At 45.1% G+C, this 24,336-nt stretch overlaps 3 protein-coding genes across 3 annotated transcripts in view; 2 read left to right on the top strand and 1 right to left on the bottom strand.

Annotated features, from left to right (window-relative positions):
- Window positions 1-9,914, top strand: part of LOC130305904 (ATP-binding cassette sub-family C member 8-like) — a gene marked incomplete at its 5' end in the record, with an annotated part of 52,170 nt that extends 42,256 nt beyond the window's left edge. Inside the window, 3 exon segments of the mRNA XM_056552041.1 lie at window positions 8,218-8,351; window positions 8,880-8,942; window positions 9,679-9,914. Coding sequence (XP_056408016.1) covers window positions 8,218-8,351; window positions 8,880-8,942; window positions 9,679-9,816 — 335 coding nt within the window.
- Window positions 9,915-19,177: 9,263 nt separating this feature from the next.
- On the top strand, window positions 19,178-20,877 carry KCNJ11 (potassium inwardly rectifying channel subfamily J member 11). The gene has a single exon (XM_056552042.1). The coding sequence runs from the start codon at window positions 19,509-19,511 to the stop codon at window positions 20,676-20,678; it is 1,170 nt and encodes a 389-aa protein (XP_056408017.1). The 5' UTR covers window positions 19,178-19,508; the 3' UTR covers window positions 20,679-20,877.
- A 606-nt stretch (window positions 20,878-21,483) lies between these two features.
- LOC130305908 (cornifin-like) lies at window positions 21,484-21,912 on the bottom strand. Its single transcript, XM_056552044.1, has one exon. It carries the CDS (start codon window positions 21,910-21,912, stop codon window positions 21,484-21,486), a length of 429 nt encoding a protein of 142 aa, XP_056408019.1.
- Window positions 21,913-24,336: the final 2,424 nt, after the last annotated feature.

Below are 24,336 nucleotides of genomic sequence, written 5' to 3' on the forward strand. Positions count from 1 at the left end.
ACTGAGCTCTGTACAGTGAGGGGGCAGATACTATATAATAATCTTATATTACAGGACACTGAGCTCTGTACAGTGAGGGGGGCAGATACTATATAATAATCTTATATTACAGGACACTGAGCTCTGTACAGTGAGGGGCAGATACTATATAATAATCTTATATTACAGGACACTGAGCTCTGTACAGTGAGGGGCAGATACTATATAATAATCTTATATTACAGGACACTGAGCTCTGTACAGTGAGGGGCAGATACTATATAATAATCTTATATTACAGGACACTGAGCTCTGTACAGTGAGGAGGCAGATACTATATAATACCCTTATATTACAGGACACTGAGCTCTGTACAGTGAGGGGCAGATACTATATAATACCCTTATATTACAGGACACTGAGCTCTGTACAGTGAGGGGCAGATACTATATAATAATCTTATATTATAGGACACTGAGCTCTGTACAGTGAGGGGGGCAGATACTATATAATAATCTTATATTACAGGACACTGAGCTCTGTACGGTGAGGGGGGCAGATACTATGTAATAATCTTATATTACAGGACACTGAGCTCTGTACAGTGAGGGGCAGATACTATATAATAATCTTATATTACAGGACACTGAGCTCTGTACAGTGAGGGGCAGATACTATATAATAATCTTATATTACAGGACACTGAGCTCTGTACAGTGAGGGGCAGATACTATATAATAATCTTATATTACAGGACACTGAGCTCTGTACAGTGAGGGGCAGATACTATATAATAATCTTATATTACAGGACACTGAGCTCTGTACAGTGAGGGGCAGATACTATATAATAATCTTATATTACAGGACACTGAGCTCTGTACAGTGAGGGGCAGATACTATATAATAATCTTATATTACAGGACACTGAGCTCTGTACAGTGAGGGGGGCAGATACTATATAATAATCTTATATTACAGGACACTGAGCTCTGTACGGTGAGGGGCAGATACTATATAATACCCTTATATTACAGGACACTGAGCTCTGTACAGTGAGGGGCAGATACTATATAATAATCTTATATTACAGGACACTGAGCTCTGTACAGTGAGGGGGCAGATACTATATAATAATCTTATATTACAGGACACTGAGCTCTGTACAGTGAGGGGGGCAGATACTATATAATAATCTTATATTACAGGACACTGAGCTCTGTACAGTGAGGGGGCAGATACTATATAATACCCTTATATTACAGGACACTGAGCTCTGTACAGTGAGGGGGGCAGATACTATATAATAATCTTATATTACAGGACACTGAGCTCTGTACAGTGAGGGGGGCAGATACTATATAATAATCTTACATTACAGGACACTGAGCTCTGTACGGTGAGGGGGCAGATACTATATAATCTTATATTACAGGACACTGAGCTCTGTACGGTGAGGGGCAGATACTATATAATAATCTTATATTACAGGACACTGAGCTCTGTACAGTGAGGGGGCAGATACTATATAATAATCTTATATTACAGGACACTGAGCTCTGTACGGTGAGGGGGGCAGATACTATATAATAATCTTATATTACAGGACACTGAGCTCTGTACAGTGAGGGGGGCAGATACTATATAATAATCTTATATTACAGGACACTGAGCTCTGTACAGTGAGGGGCAGATACTATATAATACCCTTATATTACAGGACACTGAGCTCTGTACAGTGAGGGGGCAGATACTATATAATAATCTTATATTACAGGACACTGAGCTCTGTACGGTGAGGGGCAGATACTATATAATAATCTTATATTACAGGACACTGAGCTCTGTACGGTGAGGGGGGCAGATACTATATAATAATCTTATATTACAGGACACTGAGCTCTGTACAGTGAGGGGGCAGATACTATATAATAATCTTATATTACAGGACACTGAGCTCTGTACAGTGAGGGGGGCAGATACTATATAATAATCTTATATTACAGGACACTGAGCTCTGTACAGTGAGGAGGCAGATACTATATAATAATCTTATATTACAGGACACTGAGCTCTGTACAGTGAGGGAGGCAGATACTATATAATAATCTTATATTACAGGACACTGAGCTCTGTACGGTGAGGGGGGAAGATACTATATAATAATCTTATATTACAGGACACTGAGCTCTGTACGGTGAGGGGGGCAGATACTATATAATAATCTTATATTACAGGACACTGAGCTTTGTACAGTGAGGGAGGCAGATACTATATAATAATCTTATATTACAGGACACTGAGCTCTGTACGGTGAGGGGGGCAGATACTATATAATAATCTTATATTACAGGACACTGAGCTCTGTACAGTGAGGGGGCAGATACTATATAATAATCTTATATTACAGGTCACTGAGCTCTGTACAGTGAGGGGGCAGATACTTTATAATAATCTTATATTACAGGACACTGAGCTCTGTACAGTGAGGGGGCAGATAATATATAATAATCTTATATTACAGGACACTGAGCTCTGTACGGTGAGGGGGGCAGATACTATATAATAATCTTATATTACAGGACACTGAGCTCTGTACGGTGAGGGGGGCAGATACTATATAATCTTATATTACAGGACACTGAGCTCTGTACGGTGAGGGGCAGATACTATATAATAATCTTATATTACAGGACACTGAGCTCTGTACAGTGAGGGGGCAGATACTATATAATAATCTTATATTACAGGACACTGAGCTCTGTACGGTGAGGGGGGCAGATACTATATAATAATCTTATATTACAGGACACTGAGCTCTGTACAGTGAGGGGGGCAGATACTATATAATAATCTTATATTACAGGACACTGAGCTCTGTACAGTGAGGAGGCAGATACTATATAATAATCTTATATTACAGGACACTGAGCTCTGTACAGTGAGGAGGCAGATACTATATAATAATCTTATATTACAGGACACTGAGCTCTGTACAGTGAGGGGGGCAGATACTATATAATAATCTTATATTACAGGACACTGAGCTCTGTACAGTGAGGAGGCAGATACTATATAATAATCTTATATTACAGGACACTGAGCTCTGTACGGTGAGGGGGGAAGATACTATATAATAATCTTATATTACAGGACACTGAGCTCTGTACGGTGAGGGGGGCAGATACTATATAATAATCTTATATTACAGGACACTGAGCTCTGTACAGTGAGGGAGGCAGATACTATATAATAATCTTATATTACAGGACACTGAGCTCTGTACGGTGAGGGGGGCAGATACTATATAATAATCTTATATTACAGGACACTGAGCTCTGTACAGTGAGGGACAGATACTATATAATAATCTTATATTACAGGACACTGAGCTCTGTACGGTGAGGGGCAGATACTATATAATAATCTTATATTACAGGTCACTGAGCTCTGTACAGTGAGGGGGCAGATACTTTATAATAATCTTATATTACAGGACACTGAGCTCTGTACAGTGAGGGGGGCAGATACTATATAATACCCTTATATTACAGGACACTGAGCTCTGTACAGTGAGGGGGCAGATACTATATAATAATCTTATATTACAGGACACTGAGCTCTGTACAGTGAGGGGGGCAGATACTATATAATAATCTTATATTACAGGACACTGAGCTCTGTACAGTGAGGGGCAGATACTATATAATAATCTTATATTACAGGACACTGAGCTCTGTACAGTGAGGGGGGCAGATACTATATAATAATCTTATATTACAGGACACTGAGCTCTGTACAGTGAGGGGCAGATACTATATAATAATCTTATATTACAGGACACTGAGCTCTGTACAGTGAGGGGGGCAGATACTATATAATAATCTTATATTACAGGACACTGAGCTCTGTACAGTGAGGAGGCAGATACTATATAATAATCTTATATTACAGGACACTGAGATCTGTACAGTGAGGAGGCAGATACTATATAATACCCTTATATTACAGGACACTGAGCTCTGTACAGTGAGGGGCTGATACTATATAATAATCTTATATGACAGGACACTGAGCTCTGTACAGTGAGGGGGCAGATACTATATAATAATCTTATATTACAGGACACTGAGCTCTGTACAGTGAGGGGGGCAGATACTATATAATAATCTTACATTACAGGACACTGAGCTCTGTACGGTGAGGGGCAGATACTATATAATAATCTTATATTACAGGACACTGAGCTCTGTACAGTGAGGGGGGCAGATACTATATAATAATCTTATATTACAGGACACTGAGCTTTGTACAGTGAGGGGGGCAGATACTATATAATAATCTTATATTACAGGACACTGAGCTCTGTACGGTGAGGGGCAGATACTATATAGTAATCTTATATTACAGGACACTGAGCTCTGTACAGTGAGGGGGGCAGATACTATATAATAATCTTATATTACAGGACACTGAGCTCTGTACGGTGAGGGGCAGATACTATATAATAATCTTATATTACAGGACACTGAGCTCTGTACAGTGAGGGACAGATACTATATAATAATCTTATATTACAGGACACTGAGCTCTGTACAGTGAGGGGCAGATACTATATAATAACCTTATATTACAGGACACTGAGCTCTGTACAGTGAGGGGGCAGATCCTATATAATAATCTTATATTACAGGACACTGAGCTCTGTACAGTGAGGGGCAGATACTATATAATAATCTTATATTACAGGACACTGAGCTCTGTACAGTGAGGGGGCAGATACTATATAATAATCTTATATTACAGGACACTGAGCTCTGTACGGTGAGGGGGGCAGATACTATATAATAATCTTATATTACAGGACACTGAGCTCTGTACAGTGAGGGGGGCAGATACTATATAATAATCTTATATTACAGGACACTGAGCTCTGTACAGTGAGGGGGGCAGATACTATATAATAATCTTATATTACAGGACACTGAGCTCTGTACAGTGAGGGGGCAGATACTATATAATACCCTTATATTACAAGACACTGAGCTCTGTACGGTGAGGGGGGCAGATACTATATAATAATCTTATATTACAGGACACTGAGCTCTGTACAGTGAGGGGCAGATACTATATAATAATCTTATATTATAGGACACTGAGCTCTGTACAGTGAGGGGGCAGATACTTTATAATAATCTTATATTACAGGACACTGAGCTCTGTACAGTGAGGAGGCAGATACTATATAATAATCTTATATTACAGGACACTGAGCTCTGTACGGTGAGGGGGGCAGATACTATATAATAATCTTATATTACAGGACACTGAGCTCTGTACGGTGAGGGGGGCAGATACTATATAATAATCTTATATTACAGGACACTGAGCTCTGTACAGTGAGGGGCAGATACTATATAATACCCTTATATTACAGGACACTGAGCTCTGTACAGTGAGGGGCAGATACTATATAATAATCTTATATTATAGGACACTGAGCTCTGTACGGTGAGGGGGGCAGATACTATATAATAATCTTATATTACAGGACACTGAGCTCTGTACGGTGAGGGGCAGATACTATATAATAATCTTATATTACAGGACACTGAGCTCTGTACGGTGAGGGGGGCAGATACTATATAATAATCTTATATTACAGGACACTGAGCTCTGTACGGTGAGGGGCAGATACTATATAATAATCTTATATTACAGGACACTGAGCTCTGTACAGTGAGGGGGGCAGATACTATATAATAATCTTATATTACAGGACACTGAGCTCTGTACAGTGAGGGGGCAGATACTATATAATACCCTTATATTACAAGACACTGAGCTCTGTACGGTGAGGGGGGCAGATACTATATAATAATCTTATATTACAGGACACTGAGCTCTGTACAGTGAGGGGCAGATACTATATAATAATCTTATATTATAGGACACTGAGCTCTGTACGGTGAGGGGGGCAGATACTATATAATAATCTTATATTACAGGACACTGAGCTCTGTACGGTGAGGGGGCAGATACTATATAATAATCTTATATTATAGGACACTGAGCTCTGTACAGTGAGGGGCAGATACTATATAATAATCTTATATTATAGGACACTGAGCTCTGTACAGTGAGGGGGCAGATACTATATAATAATCTTATATTACAGGACACTGAGCTCTGTACAGTGAGGGGGCAGATACTATATAATAATCTTATATTACAGGACACTGAGCTCTGTACAGTGAGGGGGGCAGATACTATATAATACCCTTATATTACAGGACACTGAGCTCTGTACAGTGAGGGGGCAGATACTATATAATAATCTTATATTACAGGACACTGAGCTCTGTACAGTGAGGGGCAGATACTATATAATAATCTTATATTACAGGACACTGAGCTCTGTACAGTGAGGGGCAGATACTATATAATAATCTTATATTACAGGACACTGAGCTCTGTACAGTGAGGGGCAGATACTATATAATAATCTTATATTACAGGACACTGAGCTCTGTACAGTGAGGGGGGCAGATACTATATAATAATCTTATATTACAGGACACTGAGCTCTGTACAGTGAGGGGGGCAGATACTATATAATAATCTTATATTACAGGACACTGAGCTCTGTACAGTGAGGGGGCAGATACTATATAATACCCTTATATTACAGGACACTGAGCTCTGTACAGTGAGGGGCAGATACTATATAATCTTATATTACAGGACACTGAGCTCTGTACGGTGAGGGGGCAGATACTATATAATAATCTTATATTACAGGACACTGAGCTCTGTACGGTGAGGGGGGCAGATCCTATATAATAATCTTATATTACAGGACACTGAGCTCTGTACAGTGAGGGGGCAGATACTATATAATAATCTTATATTACAGGACACTGAGCTCTGTACAGTGAGGGGGGCAGATACTATATAATAATCTTATATTACAGGACACTGAGCTCTGTACAGTGAGGGGCAGATACTATATAATAATCTTATATTACAGGACACTGAGCTCTGTACAGTGAGGGGCAGATACTATATAATAATCTTATATTACAGGACACTGAGCTCTGTACGGTGAGGGGCAGATACTATATAATAATCTTATATTACAGGACACTGAGCTCTGTACAGTGAGGGGCAGATACTATATAATAATCTTATATTACAGGACACTGAGCTCTGTACGGTGAGGGGGGCAGATACTATATAATAATCTTATATTACAGGACACTGAGCTCTGTACAGTGAGGGGGCAGATACTATATAATAATCTTATATTACAGGACACTGAGCTCTGTACGGTGAGGGGGGCAGATACTATATAATAATCTTATATTACAGGACACTGAGCTCTGTACAGTGAGGGGGGCAGATACTATATAATACCCTTATATTACAGGACACTGAGCTCTGTACAGTGAGGGGCAGATACTATATAATAATCTTATATTACAGGACACTGAGCTCTGTACGGTGAGGGGCAGATACTATATAATAATCTTATATTACAGGACACTGAGCTCTGTACAGTGAGGGGCAGATACTATATAATAATCTTATATTACAGGACACTGAGCTCTGTACGGTGAGGGGGGCAGATACTATATAATAATCTTATATTACAGGACACTGAGCTCTGTACAGTGAGGGGGCAGATACTATATAATAATCTTATATTACAGGACACTGAGCTCTGTACGGTGAGGGGGGCAGATACTATATAATAATCTTATATTACAGGACACTGAGCTCTGTACGGTGAGGGGGGCAGATACTTTGTTATAGCTTTCACTCCAGCACCACCGCTCCAATGTCCCCTTCACCGTCACATACATTGATGCTTCCACCAGTCACCGATCTCATGTGCTAGACATGGAAGAAAGGACGCTGAGGCCAGTAATTGGCGCAGCATCACGTGACCTATATAAGCAACATCATTGCAGAACCATTGGAAGTAAGCACTGGAGCAATGTCAAGATAAAGTTGTATTTCCACTTCATGTTATCGGCGTTTCAGAGGTCCCAGGGATCGCACCCCCGCCCATCCAGAGAAAGGAATGACTGGTGTTCACCATATGTGTGCGGCCCTAACCTGTCCTACTCCCAAGCCCTTCACCTGTCCCTTCCCTCTGAGTCCCTCACCTGTACTACTCTCCCCTCTGGGTCCCTCATCAGATCTCTTATAACAGAGTCACTTTCTCTTTCCACAGACGCAGCGGTGACGGAGGGCGGAGAGAACTTCAGCGTGGGGCAGCGGCAGCTCTTCTGTCTGGCTCGCGCCTTTGTACGGAAGAGCAGCATATTAATCATGGACGAAGCCACTGCATCTATAGACATGGCCACCGTATGTGTGATAACTCACACATGAGGGGGAGGAGCAGGGGAGGGTCTGTGATAAGCAGAGGAGGGGTGATAAGGGTCTGTGATGATGGGGGAGGGTCTGTGATAAGCAGAGGAGGGGTGATAAGGGTCTGTGATGATGGGGGTGGGTCTGTGATAAGCAGGGGTGTGGTGAGAAGGGTCTGTGATGGGGGAGGGTCTGTGATAAGCAGAGGAGGGGTGAGAAGGGTCTGTGATGATGGGGGAGGGTCTGTGATAAGCAGAGGAGGGGTGAGAAGGGTCTGTGATGATGGGGGAGGGTCTGTGATAAGCACAGGAGGGGTGAGAAGGGTCTGTGATGATGGGGGAGGGTCTGTGATAAGCACAGGAGGGGTGAGAAGGGTATGTGATGATGGGGGAGGGTCTGTGATAAGCAGGGGTGTGGTGAAAATGGTCTGATGGTGGAGGGTCTGTGATAAGCAGGGGAGGGGTGAGAAGTGTCTATGATAAGTGGAGGAGGGGTATGACCTCTTGTTTTGTTTCTTTCCCTCAGGAAAACATCTTACAGAAGGTGGTGATGACAGCGTTTCACGAGCGGACGGTGGTCACTATTGCGGTAAGTAGTTTGGGGCGTGAGGTGACCGCGGTTCTCATTTACATTCATTATCCCCACTGGACATTCGCTCACTGATAATGAAACACAATGAACCTGCACTGACCTTCCTCTTGTCCCACAGCTGAGGGTTTGTTTCTATGAACCTGCGTAGGCAAGACCTGGAATTTGTCTGGAGTCTGGGACTTGTGCTGCACTGATACATTATAACAAACCCTCAGTTTTGTGAGTAGGACATGGACAGGACTTTTGGCTGTAATCCCATATCTCTATTCGCTGACAGCAAGCATAGTGATTTTGGGGTGTTCTGCAGCTCTGTGGGGGGATCTTAGATGATCCGGGTCACATTCTGGGGGTCACCACAGCAGCGCACCCCATCACCCACCCACTCTAACCCTTTCTGTTCTCAGTCTCCAGCCGGAGGGCTCTGGATGGTGCAATGAGTGATGACTATCAGCAGCAGTGAGAGGGTTAAGTCCGGCTGAGTTTTTTCTCAGATTAATGCAGATACAATTCTCAGCGTTTTCTGGGTCATTCGTCCATGTGAAGCCACCACTCTGTCACATTGGGGCTCCGAATAATGGGAAGAGGCTCCATGGTTATAACAGACTCACCTCTAAGGGTAGTCATCCCCCTGGGCTGCAGGCCACCAGGGCCATTGTCCCCAGAGCCTACGTACAGCAGGGCCAATGCTCAGGGCTGATCCCCACGACTGACACCTCTCATCTCTCTCCTGCAGCACCGTGTTCACACTATCCTGAATGCAGACCAGGTGATAGTCATGAAGAGAGGCGCCATCATGGAGTACGACAAGCCGGAGGCGCTGCTGGAGCGGGAGGACAGTATGTTCGCCTCTTACGTACAAGCCGATAAATAAGAAACTTCCAGAAGTGCAATTCACAAATCTTCTAGTTTTATAATTGTGTAAATTACCTGTAAATAATAAGGATTTCATAATAAAGATCTTCACATTGAGGTGGAGTCTCTCACAAATGTCACCTGGGGCCTGGAATGTGGCCCCCGTCCGGGGAACAATGTCATAGACAGAAGCTCAGGGGTCTGTATAGTCAGGAATTAGGGGTCTGTCAGATACTGTGATCATGGGGCCCCTCAAATGTTTTCGGGAGGTCTCCATTATATTTCAGATGCCGGATAACACACAATAGCCCTCATTTAATAAGAATGGAGTGTTTATCTTGGAAAGATTTCAATCTAATTTACTAATCTGTTGCACATCAATTTCATTTTGTGTCGCACGGGTTGAAATTTGTGTCGCACACTAAATTGTGTGAAAGGGAATGGCCATGATTGATCAGTATTTTTTTTTTAATGGTTGGGGCTGTCTTGATAAACTTATTTTTGGTTGTAATATACCCTGAAATCTGTTCAATTGTAATTGAAAAAACATTTAAAAAAAATAATACATCACAATCAGGATTATATTTATTGTAATCTAATATGTACACATTTTAATTATAAACTAAAAGATTAATAAGTAATAAAAATAGGTAATTAACAGATATAATGAAATACATTTCCAAAAAATGGGTATAGATAATATACAAAGGTCTATAAAAAGGTTTTCAATATAAACACTCCATTTTAATTACTTTACCGACTGCTCAAAAGGTGTAGGGTTTTGGTTTCAACAAACACACGTTTTTATGTGTATTTTCTCACACACTTAGTTTTGTCAGGAACACGCCCCTTTTTTCGGGTTTCAAAACCACTCTGAGATGCTGGTTCATGTCGGTAAAATGTGTCGCATAAAGAGTCGCATGAGCTGTGCCACACAATTTTAGTCTCACAACCCGACAAAAACTGACGGGATTACCTTAGTACATGAGGGCTAATGTGCACACAGACCTACACCAGAAACGGCTACTACACAGCAGGGGGTGCTGTGCTATATAGGGCACAAAGAGAATTAGTCATTGACTAATTTTGTCTTATAGACATGGTGGAGGTGACAGCTCCCCAAACATCTCATAGATCTCCGTCAGTGAGAGGCTGGTCACTGACGGAGGACGCCAAGAGGTTGCTCACTGACGGAGGACGCCAAGAGGTTGCTCACTGACGGAGGACGCCAAGAGGCTGTTCACTGACGGAGGACGCCAAGAGGCTGCTCACTGACGGAGGACGCCAAGAGGCTGCTCACTGACGGAGGACGCCAAGAGGCTGGTCACTGACGGAGGACGCCAAGAGGCTGGTCACTGACTGAGGACGCCAAGAGGCTGGTCACTGACTGAGGACGCCAAGAGGCTGGTCACTGACTGAGGACGCCAAGAGGCTGCTCACTGACTGAGGACGCCAAGAGGCTGCTCACTGACTGAGGACGCCAAGAGGCTGGTCCCTGACTGAGGACGCCAAGAGGCTGGTCCCTGACTGAGGACGCCAAGAGGCTGGTCACTGACTGAGGACGCCAAGAGGCTGGTCCCTGACTGAGGACGCCAAGAGGCTGGTCCCTGACTGAGGACGCCAAGAGGCTGGTCCCTGACTGAGGACGCCAAGAGGCTGGTCCCTGACTGAGGACGCCAAGAGGCTGGTCCCTGACTGAGGACGCCAAGAGGCTGGTCCCTGACTGAGGACGCCAAGAGGCTGGTCCCTGACTGAGGACGCCAAGAGGCTGGTCACTGACTGAGGACGCCAAGAGGCTGGTCTAATGGCTTTCTCAAAAAGTGACCAGTCTCTGGTTGAGGAGGCTGAAAGACAGGCCACTGATGCACAAGATGGTGAATGCCAAGGGACCAGACACTGAGAGAAAATGCCACGTAACCGATCACTGACCTAGGATGGAGCAAACAGATTGACCATTTACTGACCTGGAGGATGCCAAGTGATCTGGCATCTGTAACAGGGATTGACAGGTCAGTGACTGGTGATAAGTGACGGCAGGTTTATGGTACCTGGTGGGCAGTGTCGGCCATCAATCACAGACTGGATCAGATTTCCTGTCTTTCAGTATTTTCGCCCACAACGCGGACATGTCACATGGTCAGTTCACTACGATTCTTCAGCTAAATTATTCATGAGAAGAGTCTGAGGAAGAAAGTGTTCACATCACAGATCACCATCACAGATCACTATTAGATGGCACCATCACAGGTCACTATTAGATGGCACCATCACAGGTCACTATTAGATGGCACCATCACAGGTCACTATTAGACAGCAGTAGTAGAGATCACCATCACAGGTCACTATTAGATGGCATCATCACAGGTCACTATTAGATGGCATCATCACAGGTCACTATTTGACAGCAGTAGTAGAGATCACCATCACAGGTCACTATTAGACAGCAGCAGTAGTAGAGATCACCATCACAGGTCACTTTTAGATGGCACCATCAGAGGTCACCATTAGATTAGACAAAAATATCAGCGGTCACCATCACAGGTCACTATTAGAAGGAGCTGTCAGCAGTCACAGACAGTCATGGTCAAGGTCATTGTTTGTGCTTTCCTATGCAGATAATCCCGATCTTATTACTCCTATAAATACATGGAGACTGCAGCTTTTTTTTATGGAGTGTTGAATGCCATTACATTACCTATGATAATCTCCAGTTTTTGCAATATATCCCTGGAACCATGTGTGGCTTTGCCTTGGGATTAAAGGTTCTTACATACTAATTATGGTTAACTCCCCCAGGAAGCCAAACATACTGTAATCGTGCGAGACACCACAGCCACATGGGAGCAGTAAGAGCACTATTCAAGCCGCTGTACTATTTGTATAAGTCTTTACCTTTTAAAATCCACTTAATCATTTTTATCAGAGGTCACCATTAGAGGTCATCTGGATATCATCATCACAAGTCAGGTCACTATCAGAGGTCATCATCACAGGTCACTATCAGAGATCACCATAACAGGTCACTATCAGAGGTCACCATCAGAGATCACCATCACAGGTCACTATAGGAGGTCATCATCACAGGTCACTATCAGAGGTCACCATCACGGGTCACTATCAGAGGTAACCATAGTGGAATCCCACGGTGCGCACTGTGTAGGGGAATCCCACGGTGCGCACTGTGTAGGGGAATCCCACGGTGCGCACTGTGTAGGGGAATCCCACGGTGCGCACTGTGTAGGGGAATCCCACGGTGCGCACTGTGTAGGGGAATCCCAGGGTGCGCACTGTGTAGGGGAATCCCAGGGTGCGCACTGTGTAGGGGAATCCCAGGGTGCGCACTGTGTAGGGGAATCCCAGGGTGCGCACTGTGTAGGGGAATCCCAGGGTGCGCACTGTGTAGGGGAATCCCACGGTGCGCACTGTGTAGGGGAATCCCACGGTGCGCACTGTGTAGGGGAATCCCAGGGTGCGCACTGTGTAGGGGAATCCCAGGGTGCGCACTGTGTAGGGGAATCCCAGGGTGCGCACTGTGTAGGGGAATCCCAGGGTGCGCACTGTGTAGGGGAATCCCAGGGTGCGCACTGTGTAGGGGAATCCCAGGGTGCGCACTGTGTAGGGGAATCCCACGGTGCGCACTGTGTAGGGGAATCCCACGGTGCGCACTGTGTAGGGGAATCCCACGGTGCGCACTGTGTAGGGGAATCCCAGGGTGCGCACTGTGTAGGGGAATCCCAGGGTGTGCACTGTGTAGGGGAATCCCATTGACAGGATTGGGAAATTCTGTAGTGTGAACCCGGCATAATAATACTTTTCTTCCCTGAAAAAAAACCACCATAAAAATGCACTTTTTGTCCACTATGATGCAGATTTTGTGTTTTTCTTCCCCCAAAATAGTAAATGTTCCTTTCTTTGGTGTTTTGAATTGCGTTCTTCTTATTGCATGTCATGTGATGCAGGGATTTCTATTGAATGTGAGGAGAGGTAACACCATTGTAGCTGCAGCGCCTTATATGTCCCCAATGACCCTGAATAACACCTGGTCACAGCGCGTATACAGAAAAATAAAAATGGCCTGTGTGAACCATCGTAAAGAGGGATAAGGTGGTTACTATCAGCGGGTCTCTATAAGGGGGTTACTATCTGAGGGTCTCTATAAGGGGGTTTACAATCAGGCAGTCTCTATAAGGGGATTACCATCAGGGGGTCTCTATAAGGGGATTACCATCAGGGGGTCTCTATAATGGGATTACCATCAAAGGGTCTCTAAGGGGTTTACCATCAGGGGGTTACTATCAGAGGGTCTCCTATAAGAGGGTTACTATCAGGGGGTCTCTAAGGGGGGTTACTATCAGGGGGTCTCTAAAAGGGGGATTACTATAGGGGAACAAACGCAGGATGACACCCCAGAATATCACACACACCAATAACAATGAGGAGACCTGACCTACTGACCAAATGAGGCGACTTCTGTTTCAGGTTCTCTGTCTGGAGACGTTGCGGTCGTTCTGTAATAATATAAAACGATACATTATATAACAGCTGGAGGAGCCCAGATTGAACACAACGCAGTGCACATTACTGGAGCCCAATATCCATCTAAGAGACATAAATGTAAATTAACCCCCAAGATCCCACTCGTTGGTCCATATACCAACATATTGCAGAGATGAGGTGTCATGTAATTTTGCTGCAGGACATGGGACCTCCGTATAGTAGGATCATATATACATGGGGGTCACAAGATCTTCCCATCTTTGTGTGATGACTCAGGTCGTACACAGATGTCATTTGGCCCCATCACACTGGCCACCTCTATAGTCAGTACGCACCATTGCTGCTGGCTGAATGTGTCACCATGGGCACCATGACCTCACAGGGGTTATTACATCATCAGTTAGTTATATTATTAGTTATATAACTCAGAGGGTCTCCATCAGCCTCTGTACTGGGGGCAGTCACTTTATCTGAGCTGCACTATAACCAGAATTTTGAAAGATGCTTCACAGCAGCCAACATAGAAACTTGTAGTCTGCAACTGACTCCATGAATTCTTTAAGGGAGTGTAGTGGGCATGCTCTGTGCATAAAGGAGAGGTTTTGAGCAATTGACTTCTTTGGGAGAGTAGCGGGCATGCTCTGTGACCTGTGCAGGAGGGAGAGGTCATTAGCTATTGGCTCCTATGGGAGAGTGTAGCAAGCATGCTCTGTGACCTGTGCAGGAGGGAGAGATCATTAGCTATTGGCTCCTATGGGAGAGTGTAGCGAGCATGCTCTGTGACCTGTGCAGGAGGAAGAGATCATTAGCTATTGGCTCCTATGGGAGAGTGTAGCGAACATGCTCTGTGACCTGTGCAGGAGGAAGAGATCATTAGCTATTGACTTCTTTGGGAGAATATAATGGGCATACTCTGTGACCTGTGAAGAGGGAGAGGTCAGCAACTATTGGCTCCTATAGTAGAGTGTAGTGGGCATGTATAGGGGTCAGAATGTGCAAATTAATATATCACTTTTTTATTTTTTTAAGTATTAAAACATAAGAAATAGTATAGAAACCACCATGCCATAGTTATATAGTGAGTGTAGAGTAAATACTGTAACAGAAAAACTACCAAACTTGTGAATTACTTCTTCAATTTTACTTCAGAAATAGGTTGTTGTTGCCCCTACTTGGCGCAGTGATCTATAAAGCTTTGGCTTCCATCGTTTCCTCAGTTATTGCTGTCAGGGTTACAAGGATCTAACGGGCAGCGGGTCACAGTATTGTTAGGCCCTCGGCTGCCATGGTAACTGATTAGAACTCTTGTTGTCACTTCTGGGCTACTGCAGTGGCGCCAACTACCGGGGCATCCGATAACATATCCGACGCTGCGCCACAATAGAGTTAAAAAAAATCATGTGAAGAATTCCTAGTGAGCTGATGGGGTTAAAAAAAAAAATCCCAAACTGCGTCATTAAAAGTGGTAGGAAGTAGGTCAAAGAAGGTTTTTACATAATTGGAGCAAGTTATGTTTACTCCATCGATCCTTCATTCGTTGTGTAGGTCAAAAACATGGAGGCGTCACCAAAGACGCTTTATTACATCAATCATGTTGACGCAGTCACATGTAAAATATCCCCTAATTCTAAAATTTACACCAACGTGTGGATGGGGCGCCCTGGGATGACGCTGGAGCAATGACCCCAAATATTATACCAAGTATGGGGCACCACTCACTATACAGTAAAAACTGGGGGGCTGCATAATCCAATAATGTTTACCAGAGAAGAAGCCAGAAGAATTAGCGTGCACCCTATTATCTATGTTATTTATATAGTATACAAATGTTATTAAAATATAAATAAACATCACCTGACAGATTAAAAACATTTAAAAAATCCACTCTCAGCTATAGCTGAAATAAGCTGAGAGCCGATCCCCACAAGTATAACTCCTATAATAAAAGGTATGGGTAACACAGATCAAAAAAAATATCAACCAAAAAACTAAAATGTGACAAAAGATAAATCTTTAGTGCACAATTACCATGACTATAAAAATGTGAAGTAAGAATCAAGTAACAGTAACAAAAGGTACCAAACAGAGATGCTAGACCAAGTATGCTTTCTGACCCTAATGTCAATACCCATTAATGTAGTCTTGGTGAGACAGAAAGACCAACGCGTATTGCCGACCTACTGATGACTTCATCAGGGAGCAGAATATGCTGTAGCCACCCACATCAGCCCAGACCAGTTTACTACTAATTAGCAGATTACATGGTGGTGCCGGTCTTCCTACCTAAATCTTACGGGAGAGGAAAAGCAACAATGACGCTCTTATCCTCATTTCCAGACCTCACATCCAGACCATACATCCCAACCTCATATCTCATCTTCATATCCCAACCTGACATCCCGAGCTCATATTCCATCCTCATATCCCAACCTCATATGTCAGGGAAGGTACGCCAGGGCAGGTACTTCAGGGAAGATACCTCATGGTGGGTACGTGCTCTGAAATCATCCAAGTGCAAGTATTCACACAAAAAACTGTGCACGAGGATGCGGTCTATCACAAGCCCTTCTCCGAAAGGAGAGAGGCCCCTCAACAAACCAAAACCCTTCGCCTCTGGGCCATAAAGCACTTGCAAGATTCCAGGTACAATGTCCCCTTTCGCCAAAGCTACTCACAGCCTGAAAGTGCCCCTGGTGGACAACTAAGCATTAACCAAGCTGCCACCAAGGAGTCAGTAAAACCAGTTTAGCTTTCCTGCCAGAGCAGGAAAGCCACAGTGTATGGCAGGAAGGTGAGGAACATAATGGCCACACACACCTCCCCTAGACCGGCAGGAGGGACACCCAGAAGGGCTACCGCATCCTGACCAAATCCTAGTAGACAAACGAACACAAAAAGTGGAAACAAAACAATAAACTAGACATAAAAATAAATAAGTGAATGTGCGCAGTGTAAGACTGCCCAGACATCCGTCCGGATCTATAAAATTTCCCCGATCCTAGTCAGAAGGCCAGGATACTAAGGGTGAGTGCCCAGAAGAGTGAGAGAAAAAGTGTGTGCCAAGTGCGACTCTACCCGGACCTTAAGGCCGGATCCAGCAAGGTACAGGTGGGTACTCCAGAGAGGATACTACTGCCACAGCTTGTAATGGATATTTGACCTGACACATGATCAGTTATGGCGATCCCTTCTACGCTCTGGTTCTTGTGGACTGAATTGTTTCCGCCATGTTGTAATCGCTGTGCTGTGTTACTGGTCAGAAGAGATAATATCCTACCAGCCCATTTCCTACTGAGCACAAGGGGTTACAGAACCCAGGACGTTCCCTGCTGGTGACTCTGCAGACTCCTGGGATAGCGGTGGTGGCATCAGGCTCTGTCACACGATAACAAGGTGAATAATTAATTGACTTCTGATGAGTACACAATGTGCTGCAGTATTGGGGGGGGGGGGGGGGTGATGCTATCTCTGATTAACCCTTACAGCTCCATTACAGGTACTGAGGGGCTGATGGGTAAACAAGAGGGTCACATTGCGACCAATGACTATGGATTCATGTGAATAGGGTCACGCTGAGACCAAACGCCATCCAAGGTAGGTTGTTAGTGACTGTTGGGTCACAGTACCCCCATTCACCAGGATTGTTGGTCACAAGACCCATGTTGTGGCCAAATTTCATGTGAAGCTCGAGAAATTTTAGAATCTCTGATTATTAATAAACCAGGAAAAAAAATACACAAACACAACATAAAAGAACAGACGTCAACATCTCAGTGGGGTCCAGGTGCTTACAGATGGAGGCCCCCTATTATATACAACCATGTGACATTTCACATATGGGGGCTCAGATATAGACAAGGGGGCATTTGTTTGGGTTGATATGTCTGGGGGGGCTGAAAAATATTTCAGGGGGATTATATATGTGAGAAATTATAGGAGGGCTCTGACATAGATCATGGGGGCTGTGATATATTGGGGGAGGCTATGATATACATCATGGAATGCTGTAATATATTGGGGGCTGTGATATACATTTTGGAGGACTGTGATATATTGGGGGGTTGTTACATACACCATGAAGGGCTGTGATATATTGGGGGCTGTGATATTCTGAGGATGTAATATACACCATGAGAGCTGTGATATACTGGGGGGCTGGAATATACACTATGTAAGGTTGTGAATTATTGGGGGTTGTGTTCTACATAATGGAAGGCTGTGATATATTGGGGGCTGTGATATACTGGGGGATGTTAAATAAATATATTTCATAGAGGCCTGTAATATATTGTGAGGGGGCTGTGATATATTGGGGGCTGTAATATACATCATAAAGAGCTGTGATATTGTGGGGGCTGTGATATACTGTAGTCCCTATTACATTATTAGTCCCTTTTACACTATTAGTAACTATTCCACTATTAGAGATATATTACATATCTCCTTTGTATACACTATTTGCAATATTATATATCTCCTTTGTATACACTATTTGGGATATTATATATCTCCTTGGTATACACTCTTTGGGATATTATATATCTCCTTTGTATACACTATTTGGGATATTATATATCTCCTTTGTATACACTATTTGGGATATTATATATCTCCTTTGTATACACTATTTGGGATATTATATATCTCCTTTGTATACACTATTTGGGATATTATATATCTCCTTTGTATACACTATTTGGGATATTATATATCTCCTTTGTATACACTATATGGGATATTATATATGTCCTTTCTATACACTATTTGGGATATTATATATGTCCTTTCTATACACTATTTGGGTGATATGTATATCTATCTATATATATATATATGTATCCGGGGGGCCCGCTGTGTCCTCTCCTCCTCCCCGCCGGCTCCAGGTGTCTCCATCAGTCCGGTGGATGCTCGGCCGCCTGGAGGTCGCTGTCTCCTCCTGTACTGCAGCAGTGTAGTCCCCGGCCCCGCTCCCCCTCCCGGTGATTGGCGGGCACAGATGGAGAGCCTCGCCGGGCGGCAGCAGTCAGTAGCCCGGGCAGAGCTCTCCGGTGGCGGGCGGCAGCAGTCAGCATCCCGGGCAGAGCTCTCCGGTGGCGGGCGGCAGCAGTCAGCAGCCCGAGCAGAGCTCTCCGGTGGCGGGCGGCAGCAGTCAGTAGCCCGAGCAGAGCTCTCCGGTGGCGGGCGGCAGCAGTCACAAGCCCGGGCAGTGCAGTCATGCTGTCCCGGAAGGGTCTGATCCCGGAGGAGTACGTGCTCACCCCCCGCCTGGCCGAGGACATCTCTGAGCCCAAGTACCGGGAGAAGGAGCGGCGGGCGAGGTTTGTGGCCAAAAACGGGACTTGCAATGTGGCCCACAAGAACATCCGTGAGCAGGGCCGCTTCCTACTGGATGTCTTCACCACGGTGGTGGACCTACGGTGGCATCACACCCTCCTCATCTTCACCATGTCCTTCCTCTGCACCTGGCTGCTCTTTGGGATGATCTGGTGGCTCATTGCCTTTGCCCATGGTGACCTGGACCGGACTGACGAAGACTTTGTGCCATGTGTGACCAGTGTCCAGTCCTTCACCGCAGCCTTCCTCTTCTCCATCGAGGTGCAGGTGACCATTGGCTTTGGGGGACGCATGATCACTGAGGAATGTCCAGCAGCCATCCTGGTCCTCATCATCCAGAACATTGTCGGCCTGGTCATCAACGCCATAATGTTGGGCTGCATTTTCATGAAGACGGCGCAGGCCCATCGCAGAGCAGAGACCCTCATCTTCAGTAAGCACGCAGTCATCGCTCTACGCAACGGTAAGCTCTGCCTCATGTTCCGGGTGGGGGATCTAAGGAAGAGCATGATCATCAGCGCCACCATTCACATGCAGGTGGTCAAGAAGTCCAGCAGCCTGGAGGGTGAGGTGCTGCCCCTCAACCAGATTGACATCCAGATGGAGAACCCCATCAGCACCAACGGCATCTTCCTGGTATCTCCACTCATCATCTGCCACACCATCAATAAGGACAGTCCACTCTACGACATCTCCGCCTCAGATCTCACCCACCAACAGGACCTGGAGGTCATCGTCATCCTGGAGGGGGTGGTTGAGACGACCGGAATTACCACCCAAGCCAGGACGTCCTACCTGGCCGATGAGATCCTGTGGGGTCAGCGCTTTGTGCCCATCATATCAGAAGAGGACGGCAGGTACTCAGTGGACTACTCCAAGTTTGGAAACACGGTCAAGGTGCCCACTCCGACCTGTACAGCAAGAAAGCTGGAGGAGGAGCATGGCACCCTAGATATTCGCTCATTTTCCCCCAAAAGTACAGTCCGCAGACGAAACATGTCCATCAAGGTAAAACCAAAGTTCACACTTTTTGATGAGGATCCAACCTGACCCTGGGCCCCAAGACTCCTCCAGATCTGATTTAGTCTATGCAGCACTCATGACTACTCCAGATCTGGTAACTTCTATGCAGCAATGGTCCCTCAGGAGAAGCAGAGCAGCAGTTTTTCACTTTTTATTCACATTTTGCTGTTTTCTGCAGATAATCGCACATGTCTTAGCAATGTCTTGAAGATTCCTCCTGTAACGAGGGGAGGGGGGGGGGGGGGGTTATTTTCATGCTTCTATTTATATGTAAAGAGTAACCGCAGCAGCTCCTTACTGCATGGTGTCTGGTTCCCTGAGGTCACAGATGGCTTGGTGGGGGGGGGGGGGGAGGTTCTGCAGCAGCTGCTCCACTCATTCATATATATTTGCTCCTGTTTTATAACATGTTATTATAAAATTGAATCTGATGATTGCAGATAACACGACTCCTCCATTATTATTTATAAAATATCTCCTTCCAGGTCACTGAAGGTCAGATATATGGGGGAGGGGAGGAGCATAATATGATCCCGCATGGGCTATAACCGGAATATGACTGACTGGTAGGGAGCAGATAGGGCACATAGTGCAAAAGCTGACAATCTATTAGGAAGGGGAAATGAGGTGAAGGGAAAAAAGGTGCTCATACAGTCATGTGGTGGAGACGGGTGACAAGGTGCTCATACAGTCAAGTGGTGGAAACGAGTAACAAAGGGAGAAGGTGCTCATACATTCGATTGGTGGAGATGGATGACAAGGGAAGAAGGTGCTCATACAGTCATGTGGTGGAGATGGATGACAAGGGAAGGTGTTCGTACAGTCATGTGGTTTAGATGGGGAAGAAGGTGCTCATACAGTCATGTGGTGGAGACGGGTGACAAGGGAAGAAGGTGCTCATACAGTCATGTTGTGGAGATGGTTGACAAGTGAAGAAGGTGCTCATACAGTCATGTGGTGGAGACGGGTGACAAGGGAAGAAGGTGCTCATACAGTCATGTTGTGGAGATGGTTGACAAGTGAAGAAGGTGCTCATACAGTCATGTGGTGGAGACGGGTGACAAGGGAAGAAGGTGCTCATACAGTCATGTGGTGGAGACGGGTGACAAGTGAAGATGGTGCTCATACAGTCATGTGGTGGAGACGGGTGACAAGTGAAGATGGTGCTCATACAGTCATGTGGTGGAGATGGGTGACAAGGGGAGAAGGTGCTCATACAGTCATGTGGTGGAGATGGGTGACAAGGGGAGAAGGTGCTCATACAGTCGTGTGGTGGAGATGGGGGAGAAGGTGCTCATACAGTCGATTGGTGGTCAATGAGTGAATTATGGGTGAATTTTTGTTAATATGACAGATTAAAAAAAAAAAAACAAAGTAACAAACAACAAGAAAGAGAAAATCATGCAGCATTCAGGAGAGATACAATGTCTACGGTCACTAGGTCATCAAGCATGCAGGAGAATGGTTCCGCTGCAGTGTGACACGGTCTGAATACAATTTCTTTGGATTTGCGCATTTGTTATATATTTACTAAGGACAGTGATAGAGTAGTGCTGTATTTATAGTGTTGTATAATTCCTATTCTAGGTACCAAGTAGCTTCTCTATATAGCACCAACATAATTAGCATAATTAGCACCAACACGAAATTCATTGCTCTGCTTTCCCTTTAGGTCTTCAGCACAGCCCTCCCATGCTTCCTACTCCCTGCCACATTCATTTCCTGTCTGCTCCTCTGCCCGTGGCATTGGTCAGCGCAAAGCAGAATGCTGTATACACATCATTCTTCCCTAATGTCCCAATAAAGATATATATATGTCAGGAAGATGGTGATTTAGGTGGAGGAGAGAGACAGAAAGAGAGAGAAACAGAGAGTGAGAGAAGCAAAAAAAACTGGGAGCTGTTGAGTCAACATCACAACGATAAGAGGACAACACAGCTTATTGTCAGGAGAAAGGGAAGAGCCAGGGTGCTGCTGAGACAACACTACACTGACCATGAGAGGACTACACAAGTTCCTGTCATGGGGGGACCCTGAACATAATATTTGGTTGCACCACCTTCTGAGGCAGTCACTACAATCCAGAGATTTTTGTAACTCTCAATTAGACGTCTGCACTTGTCCCCAGGTATCTTTGCCCACTCCTCATAAGATCTGGCTCGAAAATGTCCCAGGTGTGAAGAGGTCTTCTCCAGACTGCAGGTGTCTTGGCTCCTCCTCATAAGATCCTGCTCCAGATGTCTCAGGTGTGAAGGTGTCTTCTCCAGACTGTAGGTATCTTGGCCCACTCCTAAGATCCTGCTCCAGATGTCTCAGGTGTCTTCTCCAGACTGTAGGTATCTTGGCCCACTCCTAAGATCCTGCTCTAGATGTCTCAGGTGTCTTCTCCAGACTGCAGGTATCTTTGCTCACTCCTCATAAGATCCTCCTCCAGATGTCTCAGATGTCTTCTCCAGACTGCAGGTATCTTGGCCCACTCCTCATAAGATCCTGCTCCAGATGTATCAGGGGTGAAGGTGTCTTCCTCAGACTGCAGGTATCTTGGCTCACTCCTTATAAGATCCTGCTCCAGATGTCTTCTATAGACTGCAGGTATCTTGGCCCACTCCTCATAAGATCCTCCTCCAGATGTCTCAGGGGTGAAGATGTCATCTCCAGACTGCAGGTATCTTGGCTCCTCCTCATAAGATCCTGCTCTAGATGTTTCAGGGGTGAAGGTGTCTTCCTCAGACTGCAGGTATCTTGGCCCACTCCTCATAAGCTCCTGCTCCAGATGTCTTCTACAGACTGCAGGTATCTTGGCCCACTCCTCATAAGATCCTGCTCCAGATGTCTCAAGGGTGAAGATGTCTTCTCCAGACTGCAGGTATCTTGGCCCACTCCTCATAAGATCCTGCTCCAGATGTATCAGGGGTGAAGGTGTCTTCCTCAGACTGCAGGTATCTTGGCTCACTCCTTATAAGATCCTGCTCCAGATGTCTTCTATAGACTGCAGGTATCTTGGCCCACTCCTCATAAGATCCTGCTCCAGATGTCTCAGGGGTGAAGATGTCATCTCCAGACTGCAGGTATCTTGGCTCCTCCTCATAAGATCCTGCTCCAGATGTATCAGGGGTGAAGGTGTCTTCCTCAGACTGCAGGTATCTTGGCCCACTCCTCATAAGCTCCTGCTCCAGATGTCTTCTACAGACTGCAGGTATCTTGGCCCACTCCTCATAAGATCCTGCTCCAGATGTCTCAAGGGTGAAGATGTCTTCTCCAGACTGCAGGTATCTTGGCCCACTCCTCATAAGATCCTGCTCCAGATGTCTCAGGGGTGAAGGTGTCTTCCTCAGACTGCAGGTATCTTGGCTCACTCCTTATAAGATCCTGCTCCAGATGTCTCAGGGGTGAAAGTGTCTTCTCCAGACTGCATGTATCTTGGCCCACTCCTCATAAGATCCTGCTCCAGATGTCTTCTATAGACTGCAGGTATCTTGGCCCACTCCTCATAAGATCCTGCTCCAAATGTCTCAGGGGTGAAGATGTCTTCTCCAGACTGCATGTATCTTGGCCCACTCCTCATAAGATCCTGCTCCAGATGTCTTCTACAGACTGCAGGTATCTTGGCCCACTCCTCATAAGATCCTGCTCCAGATGTCTCAGGAGTGAAGATGTCTTCTCCAGACTGCAGGTATCTTGGCCC

This window comes from Hyla sarda, unplaced genomic scaffold (assembly GCF_029499605.1).
Source record: "Hyla sarda isolate aHylSar1 unplaced genomic scaffold, aHylSar1.hap1 scaffold_1342, whole genome shotgun sequence".
Classification (NCBI taxonomy): Eukaryota; Metazoa; Chordata; class Amphibia; order Anura; family Hylidae; genus Hyla; species Hyla sarda.

Coding starts and splice junctions, on each gene's coding strand:
- KCNJ11 (XM_056552042.1), top strand. CDS start 19,509: ATGCTGTCCCGGAAGGGTCTGATCCCGGAGGAGTACGTGCTCACCCCC.
- LOC130305908 (XM_056552044.1), bottom strand. CDS start 21,912: ATGAGCACCTTCTCCCCTTGTCACCCATCTCCACCACATGACTGTATG.